Source organism: Symsagittifera roscoffensis, chromosome 1 (genome assembly GCF_963678635.1).
Source record: "Symsagittifera roscoffensis chromosome 1, txSymRosc1.1, whole genome shotgun sequence".
In the NCBI taxonomy this organism is placed as follows: Eukaryota; Metazoa; Xenacoelomorpha; order Acoela; family Convolutidae; genus Symsagittifera; species Symsagittifera roscoffensis.
Window position 1 is genome coordinate 84,510,271 of NC_087062.1, and position 26,967 is coordinate 84,537,237.

The 26,967-nt window shown below is 33.7% G+C and overlaps 1 protein-coding gene across 1 annotated transcript in view; it reads right to left on the reverse strand.

The window, feature by feature from the left end:
• Positions 1 to 1,356: 1,356 nt before the first annotated feature.
• Positions 1,357 to 26,967, reverse strand: part of LOC134857135 (melatonin receptor type 1B-A-like) — a 95,883-nt gene continuing 70,272 nt past the window's right edge. Inside the window, exons 4-5 of the mRNA XM_063873508.1 lie at positions 11,887 to 12,050; positions 1,357 to 1,745 (exon numbers count right to left, since the gene is read on the reverse strand). Of these exons, the coding sequence (XP_063729578.1) occupies positions 1,395 to 1,745; positions 11,887 to 12,050 (515 nt within the window). The 3' untranslated portion in view covers positions 1,357 to 1,394. The remainder of the gene's footprint in view (positions 1,746 to 11,886; positions 12,051 to 26,967) is intronic.

Here is a 26,967-nt window from a genome sequence, read left to right on the forward strand (position 1 = left end):
TTGATTTGATTTTTGAATTATTGCTATCAAAACAAAGTTACTTAAAATTGGCTCGAAACAAATAGTTCCGCAGAATGAAAATTTTTTTTTCAAAAGCTTACAGAAAATTAAAGCGTATGGAGTCTAGCATATTGAAACCAATAAAACCACTAAACTTATCCGCCACCTTTTTTTCCAGTTTTCAAAGGTTGCCTAATAAAAAAATGATTTAAGACTCGTTGTTTTGCAATTCGTACTTGCTTCATGACAAAAAATTATAAACTTTCCACTGGTTATCACATAGGTAGGTATATATTTAGTCAACCAGCCCGGAGGCCCAATCCGGAGGTTAGTTTTTTAGGTTGACATGAGCGCATATATTCAGAGCCCTTTAAGCTATGAATTACTTGCAAGAGCTCACCTTACAAACTGCAGCGCACGTGCGATTTGAACCAGCAATCATATGATTACTGGGCATCATCACTACCGGAGCGCCGCAATGCCACATTGGGAGCAATATGAATGAATTATCGTGATGTGACCCAATTTAGGACCAATTACCTGGTCTCAAATCAGTTAAACTGAACGAGTTGTGTGGCACATCTGCTTCTATTTTTAAATCGGCTGCAAAAAATTCATCTTTAAAAAGAAAACTTTAACTTGGAGTTGACTTAGAGCACGCTTAATTTTAAAACTTTGTAAGTCAAATTTATCTATTAGGTTTACCCAAAAAATGATTTCGCATTTGATGCTTTCGGTTGATTTTTTCCACTATAATGTTTGTGACTTTTCCAATCAGAAAGACATTTTTGACGAATTATAGCCTTAAATTAACTCTTTCATCAAGAGTGGAAAAAACTATGACATGGAAAAAGGTTGGGCGCAGAAAGTTGAAGGCGGCTGGTATGACCAAAAGTTCGAAATTTTATCAATTAAAGTAAGCATTGATTAACTTTGGCTGTTTATAAGTAAAATACTTTTGTCTAATTGCGTTTTTGGGAGCAATATGATAGCTTAATTTTAATTATATTTTTTTTTAGGGCATAAGTTTTTCTTATCAGATCAGATTCATCACATAATAACTTTCAGCTATCTGAGCTTCGGCGTACTGACCAATTTGCTTGTGCTTTTGCTACATTAACCGGATCAATCACCAATCTGAACGGTAAACAACAATTGTAACAAAAAACTCAATCAGCCTAACGGTCTAACGGTCATATCGTTTCAATTCGAGAAAAAAATCTACAAAACCTTAAAAAAATTTGATTCAAAATTGTTGCAGCCTGACAAAATTTCGCATCAGCTTACGCAATTTAAGATTTTGTCTGATAAAAAAGACAGCTTTTTGCCAAAAAAAAACTAAAACAATGATAGTTTAAATTTGTCTACCACCGATAAAATTACCATTAAAACACTCAAAAAGGGTTGCTTTTGGGCTCCAACGGGACTGTTGAATCATCCACTGGATCTTTCCGCAGATGCAGCTGGCTTGAGATTCGCTTCACCAGACGTATGTTCTCGGAGCGAACCAGAGGTCGGCCTCTGCGATTGAGACAACATGCCATGGTCAGGAGTTTGTTGAAGGAGGTTCGAAACTGGGGGTACTTGGCAGCATAGATGAGGGGGTTGAGAAGAGTGGCTGAGTGGATCACCCAGGTGACGATGTAGTAGAACCCGTGGTGGGCGGTGTCGTTGAAGTCGAAAGTGACAAGCAGAAACCAGGGGAAGTTTGCACAGAGAAATGCCACAAACATGAGGATGAGAACCTGCAAAAGGTCTCTTTAACTATCCCCCTTTTGGGGGATTCATTACTAGGTACAAAATTCTCATATGCCTAAGCCTAACCATTGATTTATTTTTTATATAGGGGGATTCGTTACAAGATACCCTAGGGGGAAAACAGTTTAAGAGATCTCTTGTTAAATCATACAACACTGAAAGAAACCTCCAACAGAACCCCAACAAGATGCAAAAAAAAAGATTTGCAAAGCCAGCCATTCAAGTTTAAATATCATATTTCCTCGTGCCTTTCATGGTCGCAAATTGCCATTTCATGAAATCAAACTTTCTAGCTGAATTAAATTTTCGACCCGTTCCAAACGCATGCGCAAAATCGCAAGCCCAAACGGAAATTTCAAAACAATTCCGCAGGCGAGCACACAATAAATTTTGATCGCCAAAACATTGGATCTTGTTAGCTATTGCAAAGGAGGGCTTGTTACTTACTAGGTACAAAATTCACATAAGCATAACTGTTGATTTCAATATTTTTTTGTGTTAGCAACCATATCTTAGGTACCATATGGGGAAATAGTAAGAAAAATGATTCAAAAATTTAAAAATTTTCGCCATAACTATCGTTTGCATCAGAAGTGAAACTAAAATGTTCTCTAAATTTACAAAATATACCCGCATTTAAGAAAAGTGAAAACAAATCGACTATAAGGGATTTTCGCGGTCTAGAATGTTGTAAATTTAATCGATTCCCATGTTTCGCTCAGACAACAAAATTGGACTATGAATGGATTTAAATCCAATTTATTTCGCAAAAATTATATGCATTAGAATTCATTTGAAATCCATTATAATGGATTATATAAAACTAGAAAATCACATTAAAATGGATTTTTTTTCACTTTCCTTGTTTCGCTTCATTGATACTCATACGAGGCCAGGAGGGGGGGGGGGGGGGGGAGAGGAGGTGGCGTATGGGGGGGGGGGGGTAATACATAAATCGTCAATTTACGTTTTGAGTTATGACCTATTGGTTAAACTCATAGAGTAATTTCAGATAAGGTACATCGTCTGCTCGTCACGCTATCTTATTTTCGGCCTGATAGATTCATGCAACTTCTTAGTCCAATATCAATCTTAATCTTACTCTTATATCTCCTAGTCTCAATAGATCTAGTGTACACCGGTTTATATGATTTAGGTCCAGAATGAGAACAACTGTATTCTAAGCTTAATTCAAATTTCTCTGGTGCTGAAACTACAAGTAGTTTCAGCACTTACAAATAAGTGGCTTGTTAGTTTGATGGAGTATGATTGGTTAGTTTTCACCATTTTATAAAGATAAAATATCAAAATAATATCCAATAATAAATTCTAGTTTAGATCTGATTCCACCCATCCGGGTTTTACAGAGTTTTAGTTCTTCAGTGTTCTACTGTAGTGGAGGATAGATGATGGTGTCTTTCTTTAGAAGTTGCGAGCATATTCTTTTTTCTGATTTGGAAGAAGGATTGTTATCACGATCGTTTCGGGAGATCGTATCATGATTTCTGATCGGTTGTGATGAGTGTTGATTTGGTTTATTAGAGAATAGCAATGTTCCAATCTCGTTCGGATGTGTCATGTAGTTTGACTTTGGATGAAGTGCCTGCTGACTTGGATCTGTACGTATACTTGAACATTGAGATGGCCAATGTTCTGTTTCAGTGGGTTTCCTTTGTTGCGATGCCAAGTCGTACTTTAAATCCTTTGAGTGTAGTGACTGTAGGCAGCATATCGGGTGTGTTTTGCCATTCTGTAGTTGGAGTGTGATTGGGTTGTCAAGTGCCTTGCTGCTCGAATTTGGGTTGTATGTAGTCTATATACTGCATTGTATTATTTACATATGCAAAACTTTGTCAATTTTTTTCAGGTTACGATCTTGTATTAATTTTTATCGCAAAAGCGTTCTTGTTTAGTTTGGTTATTCTAAAGAGTCTTCAAAAGAATAAATTATCCAGTTCTAAGCTGGTTCTAATCCGGTTTGGGTACCGTGGGTTTTCTTCTCTTAGTCATGCTGTTAGGTTGTGGTTTGTGGTGTTTAGTAAGCTGCGTTGGTTAGTTTGGAATATTATAATATTCCTTTCCAACCGGGTTAAAGGAAAGTTTGAAATGTGTTAAGACTGGGTAGAGTTGTTATCAGTGAAAGTGAAAACTTAATTTCATTATTTTAAACAATTCTTCGTGGGCGAGCTGTGCGATTGTGGATAGGATTGTGGGCGAGTGAATATTTAAAATTACAAAGAAGCGTCTTTGAAAAGGTTAGTAATGCTTTAATTTTTTGGGCAATTTTTTATTAAATTACTACTTTGAAATTATTAATTTTACAGCTTTATTGAGGGGTTGAAATTATCAATTTATTTTCATTTTAAGAATATTTACTGCATATGGGAAAAGAGTTTATATATCAATTTATTGCTGGTTTGGGGGTACATTTTACTGCTTCATTTATTGTCATTGGTTAATATAAATTCTAGAATAAAGTTTCCTGTTTTTTGTTTCGTTTTTCTTTTTTGTAGATGATTGATCATCGTGCCTGTGAAGACTAAAGAAAAAGAAAAACCATTTATAAAGAATGGTTAGTTTTTGTTCTAGTTTATTAGTATCATTTATTTAACTCATATTATCTTATTCGTGAAAAATCCGTGGGGAAAAACGTCAAACGTCGTGGATGATTTCTGCTGATGTTAGTAACTTAGCTAACAAACGAATGATGTATTTAGTTTGGAGAAGTGGCCAAGGCAACTCGAATGCTTTAATGATTTGGTGCTCTTCAGTGCAAGGTGAGAGTTCATAAGGTGTTTTTTGGATGAGGTTATTAAGTTTATGGTTATACCTGGTGTTATTGATGAATTCTAGGATCGGGATTTCAACGGGCTGTAGGAATTCGTGTGGGACGATTAGTGGGCCGGATTCGTCTACGTTGAAGGTTTTAGTTGAGGGAAGTTTTGAGGGCTCTTAAGGGTCTTCCTAGTTTTGTTTTTATTTATTGGATGATTGGGGTATCTAAGAGATATTTGTACTTTAGGCTAAATGATCATGTCCATTTTGTTCTTTGGGCAAACTTATTTTTTTTGAGTGAGTTTTGAGTTCTGCGTTGAGACAATATTGTTGATCTTTGTTCTACTCGATAGAGGAGGGTTGTAATATTGAGATTTTGTTTATTTCAGGTCTCAATTTTCGGCGGTTTGCTTATTTATGAGCTGGAAGTCTTTTAGTAATAGTTAGAGATACGCTTGAAGGTGAGTGTTTGTCGGCTAAAGAAGTCGTGTCAAAAATAAGGTGATGATTTGGAAAACTTCATATCGGCTGAATTTTAACTAGTTTGTTTAAGTGCTTTCCAGCATGAATTTTGAGAAAATTTATGGGTGTTTGAAAGCTCTTTCAAGAGGTGAAAATGTTATTTAATTTTAAAGTGGTTTCTGAATTTCATTTTTCTTTATTATTTCAGATTGTGGAATGAATGTTTTATAATCTTTTCGTGGCTGACTTCGAAGTCGCGATGATTGTCTATGTTGAGATTTTTTATTTTGATCTTGTGGTAAAATTTTTTCTTCTAATTTTCGATTTTTTCTTTCTAATTGAGTTATCTTTTTGTTGTCTAACTTTTGAGATTTTGCTTGTTAAGTTCTTTTTTTATTTTTTTTGTTCTAATGGTTTTTGGATAGAATTCATATCAGTGCTTTGATTTTATTTATAATTGGAGTTATTGTGAAAAACTTTGAGTCCTGTAAAGGAGTATTATTGAGTCAGCTCGAGAAAAGAGTACTCTTTGCGATATCAAGGTGGACTATCAGTGGGTTTATCAATTATTTGATATGGTCCTTTTCGGAGTGGCTGTAAGTTTTTAGAAGATCCTTTTTGTGTTGTAAAATTTAGAATTAAAACGTATGTTCCGATTTTTAAGTTTGTAACTGGTGTGAATCGAGAATTTTTTGGGAATTAATATTTTGTCTCTGTAATATTTTTTTTGCTCCTTTTTGGTAAAATTCAATTTGTTTTTTCTCTCTGTTTGAAATACATTTGGTGTGTGTACCGGAAGCTAATTTTAAAATTTGTGGTTGATGAAAGTGATCTTCATCGTGATTATGAGGTGGTAGATTATAACATATTGATTCTTTAGTGGGTTGACAATAACCTTGTGTATTTTTGTTTAATTGGCATGTTATGCAATCATTGCATAATACTAAATAGGTGTATTCGGTGGAGGTTGCAATGAGTGTTTATCGGGGCGTAAAGTACTGCTACGCTCAAACTCTGTTAGTATACAATTTTTTCGCTATGCATTTTCTTTGTTTTTCATTATATTGAAATCTTAAAAAATTTCTCCCTAGCGCAATTCAAAATGTATTCATCTAATTTTTATCCCAGTCATAGCCAATAATCATCTCTAGGGCCTAACGTTCTTAAAATTTTGATTTTTGACCCTAGTTTTGAAAAAATATGGCCAAACTCCTTGTTTTTTGGTGGATTTCAGAGGTTTGAGTTAGGACGCGAATTTTTCTCATGTTGATGTTCTGGGGCTGCAAATAGGATTGTGGGCGAGTGAATATTTGAAACTACAAAGAAGTGTCTTTGAAATTGTTAGTAATGCTTTAATTTTTTAGGCAATTTTTATTAATTTACTACTTTGAAATTATTAATTTTACGGCTTTATTGGGGGTTGAAATTATCAATTTAGTTTCATTTTAAGAATATTTACTGCATATGGGAAAACACTTAATATATCAATTTATTGCTGGTTTGGGGGTACATTTTACTGCTTCATTTATTGTCATTGGTTAATATAAATTTATTATTCTAGAATAAAGTTTCCTGTTTTTTGTTTCGTTTTTCTTTTTTGTAGATGATTGATGATCGTGCCTGTGAAGACTAAAGAAAAAGAGAAACCATTTATAAAGAATGGTTAGTTTTTGTTCTAGTTTATTAGTATCATTTATTTAACTCATATTATCTTATTCGTGAAAAATCCGTGGGGAAAAACGTCAAACGTCGTGAATGATTTCTGCTGATGTTAGTAACTTAGCTAACAAACGAATGATGTATTTAGTTTGGAGAAGTGGCCAAGGCAACTCGAATACTTTAATGATTTGGTGCTCTTCAGTGCAAGGTGAGAGTTCATAAGGTGTTTTTTGGATGAGGTTATTAAGTTTATGGTTATACCTGGTGTTATTGATGAATTCTAGGATCGGGATTTCAACGGGCTGTAGGAATTCGTGTGGGACGATTAGTGGGCGGGATTCGTCTACGTTGAAGGTTTTAGTTGAGGGAAGTTTTGAGGGCTCTTAAGGGTCTTCCTAGTTTTGTTTTTATTTATTGGATGATTGGGGTATCTAAGAGATATTTGTACTTTAGGCTAAATGATCATGTCCATTTTGTTCTTTGGGCAAACTTATTTTTTTTTGAGTGAGTTTTGAGTTCTACGTTGAGACAATATTGTTGATTTTTGTTTTACTCGATATAAGAGGGTTGTAATATTGAGATTTTGTTTATTTCAGGTCTCAATTTTTGGCGGTTTTCTTATTTCTGAGCTGGAAGTCTTTTAGTTATAGTTAGAGATACGCTTGAAGGTGATTGTTTGTCGGCTAAAGAAGGCGTGTCAAAAATAAGGTGATGATTCGGAAAAATTCTTATCGGCTGATTTTGAACTAATTTGCTTAAGTGCTTTCCAGCATGATTTTTGAGAAAATGTACCGGTGTTTGAAAGCTCTTTCAAAAGGTGAAAATGTTATTTAATTTTAAAGTGGTTTCTGAAATTCATTTTTCTTTACTATTTTAGATTGTGGAATGAATGTTTTATAATCTTTTCGTGGCTGACTTTGAAGTGGCGATGATTGTCTATGTTGAGATTTTTTATTTTGATCTTGTGGTAAAAATTTTTCTTCTAATTTTCGATTTTTTCTTTCTGTTTGAGTTATCTTTTTGTTGTCTAACTTTTGAGATTTTTGTTTGTTAAGTTCTTTTTTTTTGTTCTAATGGTTTTTGGATAGAATTCATATCAGTGCTTTGATTTTATTTATAATTGGAGTTATTGTGAAAAACTTTGAGTCCTGTAAAGGAGTATTATTGAGTCAGTTCGCGAAAAACGTACTCTTTGGGATAATAAGGTGGAACATCAAGGGGTTTATCAATTATTTGATGTGGTCCTTTTCGGAGTGGCTGTAAATTTTTAGAAGATCCTTTTTGTGTTGTAAAATTTGGAATTAAAACGTATGTTTCGATTTTTAGGTTTGTAGCTGGTGTGAATCGAGAATTTTTTTGGGAATTAATATTTTGTCTCTGTAATAATTTTTTTGCTACTTTTTGGTAAATTTCAATTTTTTTTCCTCTCTATTTAAAATACATTTGGTGTTGTACCGGAAGCTAATTTTAAATTTTGTGGGTGATTAAAGTGATCTTCATCGTGGTTATGTAGTGGAAGATTATACCATATTGATTCTTTAGTGGGTTGACAATAACCTTGCGTATTTTTGTTTAATTGGCAGTTATGCAATCATTGCATAATACTGAATAGGTGTATTCGGTGGAGGTTGCAGTGAGTGTTTATCGGGGCGTAAAGTACTGCTACGCTCAAACTCTGTTAGTATACAATTTTTTCACTATAAATTTTCTTTGTTTTTCATTATATTGAAATCTTAAAAAATTTCTCCCTAGCGCAATTCAAAATGTATTCATCTAATTTCTATCCTAGTCATAGCCAATAATCATTTCTAGGGCCCAAGGTTCTTAAAATTTTGATTTTTGACCCTAGGTTTGAAAAAATATGGCCAAATTCCTTGTTTTTTGGTGGATTTCAGAGGTTTGAGTTGGGACGCGAATTTTTCTCATGTTGATGTTCTGGGGCTGCTTTTATTAACTAATCTGGGTCTTGTAGGCTAGATCTTGCGTCTCAAAAAATAAGATTTCACAATTTTTTGAAAAAGTTGAATAATTTGACCTACAAAGTCCATTAAAATTTCTGCCATTTTGGCCTGTTGTTTTTTCGAGGGTTTTTCATGCAAATTGTGTCTTACTCTTTTTTTGTGCTCAAAATGGTGTCTATATTCACGGACAACCGTTGTCGGAGTGTTTGTAATTTAGTGTGTGTCACCCTTTAAATTCAGTTTTTTGGTACTTGCGTTTCTTCGTTTTCAAAAAATCGTTTCCTAATAAAGTGTTTTTGTTTGTTGATAATTTTCTGTCTTAGTGTTTGTCTTTTCGTTCTTATGTATCCTATTGTTTGTCTGTGTGCTGTGTGGTGTGGTTACGAAGTCTTATCTTTCGTCGTTAATTATACAGTTGTGTAATATAAAGGTTTGTTTGTTTCCTAAATTGTCTCTTGACATAAGGTTTTGGATGATGGATGCAATATTAGGGTTAGTGAATTCTAGTGTCTTAAACTGTTAGTTCTTACAATTTTTTGTGGTTAGCTTAACTTGTGACGTATTTTGTGGGTTAGAGAGAAAAGCTTATATCGATTCGTGAGAATGATTTTTACTTTCTCGTGAGAAATTCCAAGTTAAGATGGACTTACCTAATCTTACTTAGGGGTTGTGATTTGTGATCAAGGGTTGGAGAATAGTAAATAGGTCCACAAGGTTCAGGTATAATTAGAACCCAAGTAGTTCGTTAGATACTATTTTATGACTCACTAAATTTAAGTGTTTTAGCCTGGGTCATTTAAGAGGAAGGGGATCAAGTAAAGGATGAGTAACCGAAGTGCTTCACTGTTTATCCTAATTAGAATGGTTAGCCTTTTGGAAAAAATTTGTTAATTATGGGTCTTTAATAAGGGTTGGGTAGTGAATCAATGTTTGAGGTCGTTAGATACTGATTAATATGGGAGGGGAGAACAAAATTGTTCTATTTTATCCAAGGATAAGCCTTGATGATCAGAAATTTAGATTTAGTTTAATTTATTTTAAAGAACCAAGGAAAGCCTTGATGATCAGAAATTTAGATTTAGTTGAATACAGTTTAAAGATCCAAGGGAACCCTTGATGATCTGTTATTTTAAATGAAATTAATTTAAGTGAAAACAAGGGTAAGCCTTGATAGTTTTTCGATAAAAGGTTAAGTTTAAAAGGTTAAGTTTTTAGTTTTGATGATTGTTAGTTTTTGAGATTTGCTGTTATGTTGTAAGTGATGAAGCTGGGTTGATGAGATGATTTATTTATATTAACAATTGATGCTTTATACTAACTAATTTTTGTACTTTTCTAACCAATAAATATGTTTTTTCAAGATGTTTTTAATTTACTGCAGATTTCTCAAGAAGAACTGGTGTTGTTTTTATCGGTCGTTATTGTATAATTATTAGGTTTGGCGCCATGAAAGGTTATTGAAGATGTTTCTTCAAAATTTTATGCCAGTAAATGAAAATGTAAATTTACTGCTGGAAGTTTTCTAAATATAAAAGTTTGATCTCGTTTTTGTCGTATAATCATGAAATCGAATGGTAGATTTCTTCCTAGTCGTACGTCGTCTGTTGTCCGAGGTCTTCTTCCAATACCGGTTAGTTCTCGTTTTGTTCGGAATGTTGGATCTGATCTATTGAGTCGTAGAGACATTTCTACTAAATTTTTGTCATATAACATTTTTTAAAACGTTGTATTTGTCTAATTCTAATCTATTTCTTAAAATCAAATTTAGGTTATTTAAGGTCTGTTCGAGACTTTTGGTCGCACCAGATGAGTTATGACCTATTGGCTAAACTCATAAAGTAATTTCAGATACGGTACACTGTCTGCTCGTCACGCTATTTTATTTTCGGCCTGATAGATTCGTGCAACTTCTTAGTCTAATACCAATCTTAATCTTACTCTTATATCTCCTAGTCCTAATAGATCTAGCGTACAGCGGTTTATGCGAGTTAGTTCCAGAATGAGAACAATTGTATTCTAAGCTTAATTCAAATTGCTCTGGTGCTGAAACTACAAGTAGTTTCAGCACTTACAAATAAGTGGGTTGTTAGTTTGATGGAGTATGATTGGTTAGTATTCAATATTTTATAGAGATAAAATATCAGAATAATATCCAATAATAAATTCTAGTTTAGATCTGGTTCCATTTTTGTAGCACCCGTCTAATTTTCTGATCGTCTAATTTCCTAAGCCCCACCAACGATATAATGACCTGAGAAATGAAATGGAGGATTTTAATTGATTCAGCGTGTTATATTTTTAGACAGAAACAAAAGTAAACAAAAGTGAAAAAAAAACCGATTATAATGGAGTAAAAATGGATTTTGTTGCCTCGAAAAATAGTAACATCATAATCCATTTTTTATTGAATATAATCGATTTTTTTTTTCACTTTTGTGGGCAATGACAACAAGACTCAACTATAATCGAATTATATTCATGGAACTCCAATGCGGGTAACTTTTTTACTTTTTTTTGTTTGGTGGACCAAACTTATTTTTCGAGCTCGCTCAAAACCCATCAGGACCCTATTGATTTTTAAAAAATGTGTGCTCTGCGGGCTAAAGTTTGAAAAAATACGCAACTTAAACACTTTTTCAAAATTAGCGTTTTTTTTTGGTGTGCGCTCCCCTACCTTTAAAAAAAAGTGGGTTAAGAATGGCGTACGAGGGCACTAAGAGGGAGATGACTCTTAGGGGGGCCAGGGGTCAAATCCCAAAGGAACTGGGCGTAGATTCGGTCGGATGTACACAAAAATCCCCCCTCACCCCACTTTTTTAAAAAGGGGTAGTGTTAAGTAAAGTAGTTCAATTGAATTTTCGACTAATCAGAGTGCAGCAAAATTATAAATATCAATACAAAGCTCCAATGCTATTTTACTTTATTTAATTATAGAGGTGGAGAATTTTTTGTAGATACCATAGGAGTATTAGATTGTTGTTAAGATAGATTGTTAATTAAATTCTTGGAAAAAACTAAGCTGATGTGCTCGACCTATATTTCGACTTTCTCGGGCAGAATCGGGTAAGTTTCGAATTTGTGCTCGACTTAAAATTGCTTCTCGACCGCGGACTTTCAGTCGCAAAACTGCACTTGCTCGACTTTCAAAGTCGAAACATAAGTCGAGCACCCCGGCCCGGGGACTCTGACTGCCTTTGGGGCGGAAATGTCCTAGCAGAAGTGTCTGGGCGGAAATGACTGTTCACAGGTCCATTCGCACTGACTGACTGACCTTGAGGAGTTGCAGGTCCCTGTCGGTGTAGGTGCGGTCTGAGGTGTTGAAGTTGCGGCCACTATGATGTACTTTGCGGAAAATCCTGAAGGAGGTGAAAACCATGATGGAGAACGAGGTCGGCAGCAACATCAGGATCTCATACCACTGGATCGGATAGTACCCTGTAATAACAATAATAGTGACACAGTTTGTACTAATTAATTAATAATTATTAATTAATAAAATAATGTTTTTCAGGCAGTAAGAGTGTGAAGCTTAGAATAAGACAGAAAGCCACGCAAACAAATGTTTAATTGATTTTGCTGTAAAAAATTGAATGCAAAAACCATTTAGATCTTTTATTAAAATTTAAAAGCAATCACCTCAATATACTGATAGTCAATAGCTTTATCCATGATAACAAACTCAATAACAATGCTAGGGTTGGCAAGGATAGGGTTCGCAGAGCATCTATTATCAAGCCTGTCTGTAAGGAAAGCTAACAAGCCTGTCTGTAATCCTATTGTTTTTTCCCCTTAGTTCAAATTAGTTGTTTGTGATTGAGCGAAGCTCATTTTTTGGCTTCACGTGGTGCCATAATTTCAAGTAAAAAAATTGGTCAGGCTGTGGTAGACTTGAAGCGAGAGATCAAAAAAGAGCTCGTACTCATACACTATTATTGCCTTGGCAGATGATCGATTACAAGATCTGACCACTTTGAAGTGAACACCTTGCCACTATACATAACGCCTCTATACTTAAAAACACATTCGTTCGACTTTTTTCAAATTGAGTTTTCAAAAAAAAGTTTAGATTAAAGAGCCCTGTAACGTGCCAGTTGCAACAGTTCAAACTAAGCTATTCACATGGAAAGCTGCAAAATTCGTCTAATTAATTTGAACCAGATAAATCTAACTGGAAGATCAACAAAAAACAGAATCAAATATTACGTGCAACCAAATAATTCAAAACATTTAAATTCTAGAAAGAGTTGAAGCCTAATTTAAAAAAACTGAGTGACCATTTTACTCCAATTGTTTTTTTTCATGGCGATGAGCTAAACCACAGAAAAAACACCGTAACTCGACCCTCTGTTCAAGTTGTTATCAACACAATTTCATCTTCGGTGCAATCCAACGGACCCTCATTTTGCAGCCTCTTAGAATAAAAATTTGAATGAAATGTTTGACATCAATAGCCTAACTTTGGTAAAAGGCATTTGTTTTTATGTTTTGATTTCTTTAGTTTTCCGCGTGTCTTAGTATCGAATTGATCTACTATCGAGCATTTGTATCTTTCATTTGTAATTTTGTTGTGTTTTTTTATTTGAAAATACACTTACTGCACCATTGTTTTTTTTTCGTTCCGCTCCTTTGAGGCTTCGGTCTAGCTACCTACGACTGGAGCTAACAAAGACAGCTAACAAAAACGAAAAATCATCAATTTGAAATAGAACCCAGAAACAGAGGTGAGCAAAATACTCAGCAAACTGGAAGAGGTTTCCACCTACCTCTTAGAATACTCAATTGAACGCATCTGATCAACCGCTTCACTGAAATACAAGAGGAACACGACGACATCTCTGATGGATTCAGACAGATGCTATGAGAAATTGCAGCTGTAACAACTCCACCACAGACGAATTGGACGCAACAAATCAGCACCGAGAACCTTGAGCAACCTTATCTCATCTTCTTCAACAAATGGATAAGGCAGTTCGCAATAGCATATTATCATTTACCACCCATGCAACCAAACAACTCTGTTACAACTGTCTCGGAAAAAACATCAAGTAAAAGACTGTTCACGCAATTCACGCAAATCAACACCAACCAGACGCCAAATCAGTCAATGCACCTAGTGAGTCATAATGCAATGCATTTCAAAACCAACTCACTCCTGTATTTACTACAAGTGAATCTCCAGCCTCACCACAACTTCATCGAGGTGTACACTGTTCTCGACAGTGGAAGTAAGAATAGCTATATATCACAGGAGAGAGCACATTTTTTGAACAAAGAGAAATAAAAGAAGTAGCCCGATCTTCGTTGGAGTTTTCTTCGACTTGCATACCATGGACGCCATAAAAGTTGATCTCACAATTCACCCGTTCGAGAGCATTTCAACGACATGGAATTTTTTTTATTGAGGATGAAACCAAAGTTAGCGTGGAAACTCACAAGCTCAACAGCATCTGTGGAATTGCCTTCCTCACATTCAGCCACAACTCAATTTGCATCATACTAGTAATCAACAAAATCAATGTAATTGAACCAGAAACGATGAACAAAAGATAAGCTAAGGTTCTAAGTGCAGTGAAGAGAGCTCTGGGATGAACAATTGCAGTACCAAGCGAGGCAGGCAACAATTGTTGATTAAAGAAAAACGTTCGGAAAATTAGGGGGCAGCAACTGTTTCACCTGAATCAACCTATAGCAGACAATTGACAGCAGGTATCAGTAGCACCAGTCAGAGAATCTTGACGTACCAACCAAATGATCTGCAATTTTCACGACGACAGATTAAACTCATTAGGTTTGCAATGGATTTGAAATCACAACAGAATTCTACAGACAACACCACCTCAATTAACACAGACATTTTTTGAGAGCAGCAGAATTCAACACCGTCATCTTATGACAACCCACCAAGGAAGCAAACAAAAAGAAAAGCGAGACGCAAACGAATCTCAACATTATCTTTTAAAGTTGTAACGAGAAAAAGGAAATTGACAAGCCGGCTAAAAAGTATCAGTAAAATTAGCAACTAAGCCCGACATCGACGGAGAAAATCTCGAAACAAGGAAGCAACGTCAGGACGTCACGATATTTTGTTTAAATTCTACAACCCTTACGAACCGACAGCAGCAGTTACAAGTTCGTTTAGCATTCATGAATTCCACGGAAGATTAAGACAACTTCAACCCGAGTCCTGCTGAGGAAAAAACCTCCAGCTTGGCTTCAAAACTCGATACATAATGATATCTTTGGTGAAATTCCCAGCACTGACGACACTCTACACTCTACAGCATCTCGCCGGAAGAATCAAAAACCCCAGCCAAACTTTGGGCGACTTAGCAGCAAACTCAAAACAATCAATTTACTATTCAACAAAGGGCTCAATAGATTAATGACAGCAATGGCCATTGAAAACAGAAGATGGCGACTCACATCAATGAAAGCGACTCACATTAAAGACAGTTCTCAGCAACAATGGATAATGACAAAACTTAACCACCACATCTGATGTCAGTAAAAAAAACTCTTTTGAGCCCAACAAGCATTGGAAAAATTTTAAAAGCCCTCGTAAGGCAATCTTTTTTGCTAACTTTGGAATTAAACAAAACAACGCCAGTGGAAACGCCGCAGGAAAAGAAAGACTACTGGAGACAAGGACTGAAAAAAAAACAATCACGCAGCACGCAACGTGCTGAAATCCAACAGATTTAATTAGTTAAAACGGACAAAAGGCAAGCAACACACGCATCACCTTTCACTCCCGTTCAAACTACTAACCATACGGTTGGGCAGCAGCAAAAACTTGGACCGAATTACGCATGAAGCGACAAGCAACAACCAAACCTAATTTTGAAAAACATTCAGCTAAAGGGTGGTGAACCACAAATGTTTATTTGCCCAAAGATGCGTCAAATCAAGCTTCAGATACAACAACTTTCGACAACAAGAAATTTTAGCAACCCCTTTTTTTCTTTAATTTATTTTGCAACTGCAAAATGAAGTCAGTTGTAACGTGCCAATTGCAACAATTCAAAACAAGCTTTTTACTTGGAAAAAAGGAAAATCCGCGTATTTTTTGGAATCCGATAAACTCAAAATGAAAATTAAAAAAATTAAACTATCACATGAAGCCAAGTAATTCAAAACATTCAAACTTTAGAAGGAATAAAAGTTATATATGGAAAGAATACAGTGACCAATACACGCCGTTCTTTCTCTATAAGCCCTTTAAGTGTTCAATTTTTTCGGTCAATTTTTTGTACGGATTGCAATTCAGGATAGAATTCTGTGCGTTTTTAGCCTACAATCTTGCAAAAGAAGAAGAGCCCGTAACCTACGCATTAAATATCAAACTTAATACAGAAACTTCTGTAGTTGAAGTATATTTCATGTCTAAAGGAAATTTCAACAAAAACGCCCGTGTTGTGGTTAAACCCTCAATGCTGCGACTGCCCCGTAACTGCACTATTCAGTTTCTGGTGACAGAAAGAAGGGTTTAGAATAAAATCGGGATTATGTTCTTTCAAGTTCGTAATATGATGTAATGAGAAAGATTGGATAAAATTTCAAAAATCAAAAATCCCTCTTTTTTGTTTTTTTGTCACTTTTTTTGTTCCTTGTTCGCTGTCATGGTTTTTTCTTAAAAAGTTATAGACCGCAGCAAAAAAGTTATAGACAAAAAGTTGATAAAAAGCTATAGACCGTTAAATTTCCAGAAGGGTTAGATTTGAAGGTAAGTAATGAATCAATTTGAGGTCAACTTTTATCACCTTAGTCTTAACAACAAAATTAACTTCGAGATTTTTTTCTAAAATCAACCAATTTTTAGTTGGTACTCGATATTTGCAGCAAAAATAGGCTTCAAGTTTTTGGAACCTGATCTAAACTATATTTTATGATTGGATAAATTAAATGTTTTACCAATGTAAAGTATTTAATATTAACCAATCATGATCCATCTAACTAACAACCCACTTATTTGTAAGTGCTGAAGTTACTTGTAATTTCAGCACCAGAGAGATTTGAATTTAACTTAGAAATTAGTTGGACTCTCCCGAGCACTTCAGCAGCCGCAATAAACCAGTATACCCTAGATCTATTGAGCCTAGCAGAGACTAGTTAAACAACCTGAGACTAGATAGTATAAGAGTAAGATTAGGATCGGTATTAGACTAAGAAGTTGCACGAATCTATCCGGCCGAAAATAAGATAGCGTGACGAGCAGACGGTGTACCCTATCCGAAATTACTCTATGAGTTACACTCCAGTCCTAACTCATCTGGTGCGACCATAAGTCTCGAACAAGACCTTATTAGATTAGAATTAACCAAAATTAGATTAGAAATTAGACAAAAACATTTACAAAATGTTATACGACAATAATTTAATTGAAATGTCTCTCCGACTCAATAGATCCGAGCCAATATTCCGAACCATAATAGAACTACCCGGAATTGGAAGAAGACATCGAACCAAAGACGACATACGACAAAGTAGAAACTTGCCGTATAGTTACATGATAGTTCGGCAAAAGCCAGAACAAACTTTTATATTTCGAATACTACTTGCAATGAATTTAGATTTCCATTTGCAAACATAAAACCTTGAAGTAAATCTTCAAAATCATTTCAGGCGCTAAACAAAATTAATATTATACAATAACGATTGATAAAAAGATCTAAGATCGTTTTCCTAAAATTCTGCAGTATTATACAAAACATGTTTGAAAAATATTTATTGGAAAATAAAAATAAAAATTAGTAGCATGACAATAAATGGTTAGTAATCATAAATCATCCTGTTGTTCCAGCTTCATCACCTAAAACATAACAGCAATCATCAACTCACTAATATCATAAAATACTAAATCTTTCCTTTACACAAATTTAAAACCTCATTAAAACTTAAAGTCACTTAATTTTAAAACCAGATCATCAAGGCTTATCCTTGGATCTTAAATCATTTTCTACTTCATTACATTTTAAATTTGATCATCAAGGCTTATCCTTGGATCAAACAGAACAACTTTGTTCTCCCCCACCCACTTAATTAGTGTCTAACGACCTCAAACGTCGATTCACTACCCAACCCTTTCTAAAGACCCAAGACTAATAGAAATTTTTAAACAAAACTAATCATTCAAATTAGGATAAACAGTGAAGAACTTCGGTTATTCATCCTTCACTTGATCCCCCCTCTTACCAGACCCAGGATAAATCTTAGACTTAGTAAGTTTAAAATAGTATCTAACGAACTACTCGCGTTCTAATTATACCTGAACCTTGTGGATCGATTTACTATTCTCCAACCCTTGAACACAATCACTACCCCTAAGTAAGATTAAGTAAGTTAACACCTTAGCTTATACTAGTCACGAGAAAGTAAAAATCATTCTTCGGAATCGATATACTTTTCTCTCCAACCCTAAACAAATAGACCCAGGTTAAGCTAACCAAAAAATCGTAAGAACTAACAGTTTAGGAAAATAGAAATCATTTAACAACCTTTTGCACCCGTCATCCTAAACCTTATGTCATTTAAAAACCTAGGGAATAAACAAACAATCGTTTTACACAATTGTGAAATAGATAACAAAAAATACGACCTTGTAATCACACCTCATACACAAACAGTTGGATACATTCGAACAAAACGACAAACACTAAAGAGAAAAATAATCACTAAACAAAGACAAATAACACGAAAAAGATTTTCAAAAAATCGAAACGCATTTTCAGAATCAGAAACCAACAGTTTAGACGAACTCTACAAACTAAAAGAATCAATAGATAAAAATTACCCACAACACGATCAATTATATTTTTCTGACTCAGAAACAACTTCAAATTCATCACAAAGAGGAAAAAGAAGAATAAAAAAGCAGTATAAACACAAACCAGTACATCTATACAACTGGAATCAACCAATTCGACACATTAATAATTACATATTAACAGTCATCGAACGAAAAAATGAGTTCAACGCACACCCCAGGTGACGAAACTCCAGATGATGATGAAATCTTTCCTTTTATAGTAGATGCAGATACTGATAGAGGACAACACATATTTTGTCAAAATTTACTCGTAAATTTATTTGAACCCGGAATCAGTCCATGTAAAACAGAGTTCCCCGATGTAAAAATCAAAAGACAAATCATAGATCACTATCTAAAAGATATATGCAACATAACACAACAGTATGGAATCTACTCCATAGAATTCACTTCCCCAAACCATAATAATAGAACATATACTATTCAAACAGACGATCTTGATTTAGAATTTTCAAAAGTTTTTTCAGAATATATAAAAAGCATCCAATACCATAACTCACAAAGAGCAAACTCCATTTTCACTAATGAAGTTTTCGCAATAATATATAGTTATATTTCGATATTAGAAAATGAACTCCCATTAACAAATGTCTCACCGACAGAAACATCTAAACATTTAAGAGTACGACATGAAATCACACTACTCTCTGGTTATTTAAACATCATTAAAGAAAATTTCACGAAAGACGACGTTTCACAACATACCAAACACGATTTACAAAAAATTTTAGCATGGTTCATAATAGATTATTTTACACACAATATTGATTTAATTGCACAAGCAAGAAAAAATTTTAGACCCCAAAACTCGAACGATGATACAGCTATCACAGAACAATCAGATTATGTTTGGGACCCCGAATGGTCTCATCCCGTATTTATAAACTTTCCACAATCAATCTCAAGTCAAGCAATAGGTACAATATCTTACATAAGAGATTATGTAAGAGTAATACCATTAACAATTGATGCAACACCATTAAACTATAATACATTTTTACCCGATACACAAAATAATAGTTTAAACTCTACAGTCATACACAATGAAAATGAAAACCTCAATGGAACTAGGAATCTTACTCAACAAGATATACAGACACCATCACACTTCATAAATGAAGAAATTGTACACACAACAACTACACAACAAAGTATTTCACCAATACGCCCAAATTTAACAACACCAAGAAATACAAATCCTTCACAAACACAGGTAACCTTACAATCAACCGTTAAACCTTCGGTTGCCCCTAAATATTCACATATGGATTACCAAACATACAAACCCATGACAATACCATCAAAAACACGCAAAACATTCACTAGAAACAACTTTGCAGACCATAATTATAATTATACACATCCATCAAAAACAAATTATAAACCACAAAGAAATTTTAATCAATATACAAAACCTCGAAACTGGGATAACCCAACGGCCCAATATAATTCCACAAATTTTCAACCAAATCCTCCACAGGATCGCAGTGAAAATTACCCATTTTTTCAACAAAATAAAAATAAAAAACAAACATCTTATCAAATGGATTATTTATCCTCAGATGAAGATTTCTTACAACCAGATATATTTGCACCAAATACTCAAGAATATCGTAGACAAGGAATACAGAAAACACGTACAAACCATAGAAATTTTTCTCCACAATCAATAGATGCACAATATCAACAACCAATTCAACAACCAAATCCAATTAATATACAATCTTTTCAACCAATTCAACAACAAAATCCAATGACTACACACTCGTATCAACCATCACAAATGCAAAATGAAATACCACTCCCGTATTATCTTCAACAACATGAAATAACAAGAAACCAACTTTCAAATTTTTCTCAAATGCCAAATGCAGCTGAATCATTACAAATGACAATGAATCCATACCTTATGGGTGGATCATCAATAACATCAAATAAACCCTTAATGGTTTTCACAGGAACAGACCCTGAATACTCTGTAGAAGATTACTTAAATGCAGTAACAGCAAATTTAATTTTAAATATTGGACCTGAACCAATTAACACGCCACTACATCAAAACTGGATACATCGACGCACAGCGTTGATACAAACAACCTTAGATGGCGCAGCCCAAAAATGGTTTTCAGTACTACCTCAAGAAATAAAATCAAACTGGAAAAGATTTACACAAGAATTTTCAAAAATGTTTGACTCCGAAAGAAACAAACAACAACAAAGAGTTTTATGTAATGAAATTCGCAGATTACCAAACGAAACCATCAAGCAAATAGCAGTAAGAATCGAAACACTAGTTCGAAAAGCATATTCACTAAATACACATGACTATAAAAACACTAAGATGACAGAAATCTTAATGATGACCTTAACACCACAATTAAGGAAAATAGCAATAAAAAAGAGAGCATCACATCCTTCTTCAATTCGAGAACCCGATTTAGATTTTAGAAAACTAGTAGACAAACTAGAACAAGCAGAAATCACAATGAAATTAGAAGAAACGGAAAATCTGAAATTACAATACGTTAACAAAATTGAAACGACTCCCACTAATATTAATAATATACAAGAATCAGAAACAGATCTCGTTGAAAAAATCACTGAAATACTCAATATTTACGAAAAGAACCCGAACTTTAAAGGCAAACCATCTTTCAAAAAATGGTGTAATTATTGCCGACGATACGGACATAGTATTTCCGAATGTAGACAAAAACAACAAGATAGTCAAAATAAACCTCAAAAATACAAAGAACCAAATAAATCATTTTATCAATACATGAAAAAAGATCAAAACCTACCAAACAAAAATGTATACAGCAACAACAGTTCAGGAAAACCACTCCCAAACAATACAAGCTATACAAGAAATCAATCTCCATATAACTCAAGTTATAGAGGAAGATCACCAGAACGAAGAAACACGTATAATTCATCACAAAATCACTACAATAGACCGAATAGTCGAAATAACTACTCCAGATCAAATTCAAATACACAACGATTTGTTTCTAGATCTAATTCTCAATCAAGAAATAACTATTATCCAAACAACCAATCACGAAATTCATCATACAATAGGAATAGAAACTACTCCTATAATCGAAACAGAAGTTATTCAAACAACCGAAACCAGAATTACCCGAACAACCGATCAAGGAATAACTCATATAATAGATCGAACTATAACAGACCAAACAATAATTACCAAAACAGATCGCGAAATAATTCACAAAACCGACACCCAAGTTATAATAATCGCTATCGAAATTATTCCCAATCACCACACCGAAATAATAATCACTACAATAACTCTAATAATCGTCACAGAAGCAGTACACCTAAACATCAAAGACAAATCAATCAAGTACAAGCTAACCCAGAAACAACATCAGACCCTCCAGGTATTGATGACACAGTAACTGATACGTTACAACTCAATCAAATAAACTGTACATCATCAGATTCAGAAATAGATACTGAAAACACTCTTGATATCAATATGATAAAAGTCGAAAATGACTATGAATCTGTCATATATGAACAACCCTTTCCATCACATATATATGAAAATCAATCACAAATTCTTCAAAATCATTACACTACACCCATAAATTCCACACCAACGACGCAAGAAACAAATGAGATAAACACTACAAATCAAACCAATAAAAATACCAAAACAAAATGCTTGAATACAAACCACATTTATCAAAATATACAAAAAGAACAACCCAAAGAAAAAATTTGGACAATACCATTTCTCTTAGAAAGCCCAAGAAATAAAGAATTTCAACCACCAGACCTTGAAATAGATTTTTTAATTGATTCAGGAGCAGAATCAAACATAATAAACATTCCCACATGGAATGAAATAAAAATCTTACACCCAAAGCTAACACCTCTTGAAACCTCCAGCAAACTAGCGACAGCACAAGGATCAACATTGATAAACTACGGAAAAATCCAATTATTTCTCCTCCCTACCAGAACAATGGAACAAAGTAAAATTTTAAATAAGCCATTTAAACAAATATTCCATATCACCGATATTAAATATAATATCATTGGAATACCATTTATTTCAAAGTATATACCAACAATTAACATACTAAATAGTAAAATATTAATCAAAGATAAATATACAAAAACAAAAGAAACATCCTTAACATTTTTTCAAAGATTGAATAAACAACCACCATTCTTTTCAAAATTTTATCCGATATTTAACCAACAAAGAAAACACCTGAAACCACTATCAGGAAACATCTATAATTTTTCAATCAAACAAGTTCACCAATATGATAAAGCACAAAACAAACAAAAATTTTATATGTCAGATTTTGAATTCAAACCGATTCATAAATTTTTCAAAATCACAATCTCTTCAATAAAATATTTGAAAAATTCGAATTCAGATATCATCTCCTTACATGTCTATAACAACACACCTTACCAAGTAACATTACCATTAGGACTTATAGGATATTGTGAAACCAACGCAACAATATCACCAATACACGAAAAAGCCTATCGCGTAAATAATATACTCCAATTACTAGATATTTGCCAATCTACAATTCTTAATGAAGAATTATCTATAAATAATATAATAAGTAACGAAAACAGAAATACGGATTATTTCACAAAAACTCCATATTTCAAACCTACATTCAACATCAGTAACTACACAGAGGACCAACAGAAATTTTTAACAATGTTTAATTTCCAACATTCACAAATAACACAAGACGAATTTGAAAAGTTAGCCAAACAGCTAATTCAATATTCATCAGTCTATGCAACATCAAAATTCGATGTTGGCAAAATCAGTTCATCACTACATCTCCCATTAAAACCAGACGCAGTTTTCAAAAAACAAAGAGCAAGTAAAGTACCAATTCACTTACATGATAAAGTAAACAGATTACTCGATATTTTAGAGCAATACAACATTATATCACCGGTTAATAAAGAAGAACAACCAAAAGGCAACACATTCATCAACCCCGTTATCATTCTAGCTAAAGGAGAATCGTTAAAAATCGTTCTCGATGCTAGATACCTCAATTCACTCATAGATGAATCAAAATGTAATTGGCCCATTGAACCAATACAAGTTATTTTAACAAAAATAAACGGCAAATACTTCACAACCGCCGACATGAATAGTGCATACAATCAAATGCCACTAGATGAACAATCACGACGTTTAACACAATTTGTTATCGGAAACCAACAATATGAATTCAACCGCTTATTCTATGGAATATCCATAGGACCAGCAGCAATTTCAGCCTTTATGAGCAAAATTTTTAGACCACTAATACTCAAGAAAAACGCAATCACCTATTTAGACGATGTTTTTATGCAATCACAAACAAAAGACGAAATGTTCAAAGTTTTAGAAACATATCACCAAATACTTCAGAACGAAAATCTGAAGGCCGCCCCCGATAAATCACACTTCTTTTTGACTAGAGTTAAATTCTTAGGACATAATATAAAAAGAAAAACAATCACTCCACTGAAATCACGCATTGACGCTATTCAAAAACTTCAACCACCAACAAATAAAAAGAAAATCCAAGAGTTCCTTGGAATGTTAAACTTTTTAAGTAAATATGTTTATAAAATGCAATTATACCTACGACCATTTTATAACATCCTTAGACAACAAAACAACTTTGAATGGAATACAGAACATCAAACACGATTCGAAGAAATAAAGAAACTTTTAACTGAACAAATTTCAAACACAATTCCAGACCCTGATCAACCATTTTATGCAATGTGCGATGCTTCGAACTTTGGCATCGGCGCAGCATTATTACAATCACATAATGGTACAAATAAAATGAACCTCATATCAGCAAATTCTCGATTATTCACTCAAGCAGAGCTACGACTCTCAACTCTAATGAGAGAATGTACAGCCATAATATATACACTTACAGAATATGAATTTCTGATACTTGGATCAAAACATCCCACAGTTTTGTTCACAGACCACAAACCAATCATCTTTCTTTTTACACAGAAATCTAACCCAAACCACCGAGTTTACAGATTTCAACTAATTCTAATGAAATTTCCAAACTTACATATAGTTTGGACTGCAGGAAAAAATCTTGCATTACCAGACACCTTAAGTCGAAATACACCACCTGAATTACTTACACGAAAAACAACAGTTGAAATACCCAAAAATATAAAATTCTACCTTGCAGAAAACGAAACATCACCTCGATTAGAATGCAAATATGCAGTAAAAACTGATATTGAACAATCACAAATAAATAATTTACAACATTTCCCACTTTATTTAGATTGTCAAAATAATCATTATGAAGTTGACCTACTTGGAACATCAACTTTTAAACCAATTCCATATTCTCAATGGATAAAAAATAACACCCAACAAAAACGAACAAAACAACACCTACCTAAAAAAGACCATTTTCCACTAATTGAAAAAGAAGATTTAACTGATAAAATAAATTTATCAGGACCACAAACAAATGATTCAAAATACACAATAAATCAAGTTTTTGACCTTCACGACCCACTTGATACAATACCATTATCTAAATTAGAAATCGAAAACATTTTTCTCCCCCCAACAGAAACAATTACAATTTCAACACTGAAACAATATCAAAACCTTGACCCAGTAATTCGACAACTAAAATCATGGCACAAATATAAAACTAAACCTATCAAAGCAGATTCAACCATTCTAGGAAACAAAACACTCCTCCGATACTTTCGCAAGTTTAACAATACAACAATTAACGAAAATACAGACCTTTTAGAGTACAACCTTAATGAATCTACAGTTCCCTGTCTCCCTATAAGTATGATTCTTATAGCTTTTAATATTTCACATACACAAAACATTAAAGGACACTCTGGATCAGAGAAAACATATTCAAATTTTATACAAAATTTTTACTTCCCAAATGCACCAATTTGGATAAAAGTACTATGCAATGATTGTATAGTATGTCAATTAAATAAACCTTACCCAAATCAAAAACAAATAGCACAAAAACAAGATTTTAAAGGACAAAGTTTATACTTTAATCATCGTATCTCATTTGATACTAAAGGACCAATTTCACCCTCATCAGAAGGAAACTCCTACATTATGGTAATTGTTGACGCATTTACACATTATGTAGCACTTAACCCAGTACCACATTGTAACGCTTATTACGCATACACAACACTTTATGAACACTGGATAGCAAAATTTGGACTACCAGAAATTTTAGTCACAGACAATGGTACAGAATTCATAAATAATGAAATAATAACACTATGTCATTTATACAACATTAAACACAAACCACGTACATCTCATGCACCTTGGACAAACGGCTTAGTCGAAGGTATGAACCGTTCACTACAAGAATATCTTAGATGTATCATCAACGGAAATGATACCAAATATACCGAATGGTCAGCAGATGTAAAATTATTTCCATTAGCATATAATTCACAAATCACGACAACTTTAGGAATGTCACCATACGAAATGGTTTTCAACCAAAAGCCACGCAAACCAATAATGTTTACAGCAAATTCCCATAAAAACGCACAAGGTTATTGTCAACCAAATAAAGACTCAATTTGTTATAACCTACCATTACATACGCACGATGAAGATCATTTTCATCACCCACAAATCCTTAAATTAGCCTCCGGTACACACACCGAATGGATTTTAAATAGAGATAAGAAACACAATGAAATTTACCAAAAAATAACGAAAAAGTTATTACAAAGACAAAACATAAATGACCAAATCAATTCACGTTTTACACCAGCTTCCGATTTAAAAATTGGAACATTTGTTTTAATACCTAATTTTAATACTCAAAAAGGAATTTCTAAAAAATTACAACCCCTCCGAAAAGGACCCTACCAAATAATTGCAAAACCCACAGATGTCACATATAAAATTATCGACTCAAACAAAAAAGAAATCGTTCAGCATCGAAACAACCTATTACCTTATTACCCAAAAGAATACGCACTCCGCGAATTAACCCAATTATATTCTTTCACAGGATTAAAAATTATTCAAAACGAACCACATCTGAAAAACACAGAACAAAATGATAACCCCACCGAAAATCAAAACACAAAACCAATCGCTACCAAAAACAATACGCAAAACCATAAAGAACCTCCAAAACCAAGAAAAAATAGAAAAATGACAGAACAAATAATACCCCAAGAAGAAATAGACAAATCAGAACATAGAAAGACAGCAAGACTCCGAAATCAACCACGTAAAAACTACAAAATGTTCATCCCCCAATCTAAAATATTAAAGAAAGTAGAATTTAAAAAGTAATTTTAAAATTTTATACTTCACAATCTTGAAACCTCCGTAACATTTTTCATTTCCATTTTTCAAAATAACATGCTCACAAGTACGCAATAATTCTAGTTCAAAATAGACCAATAGGATTCATCCAATCCGCCACTTTCTCTAACTCAAACTAAGATCAATTA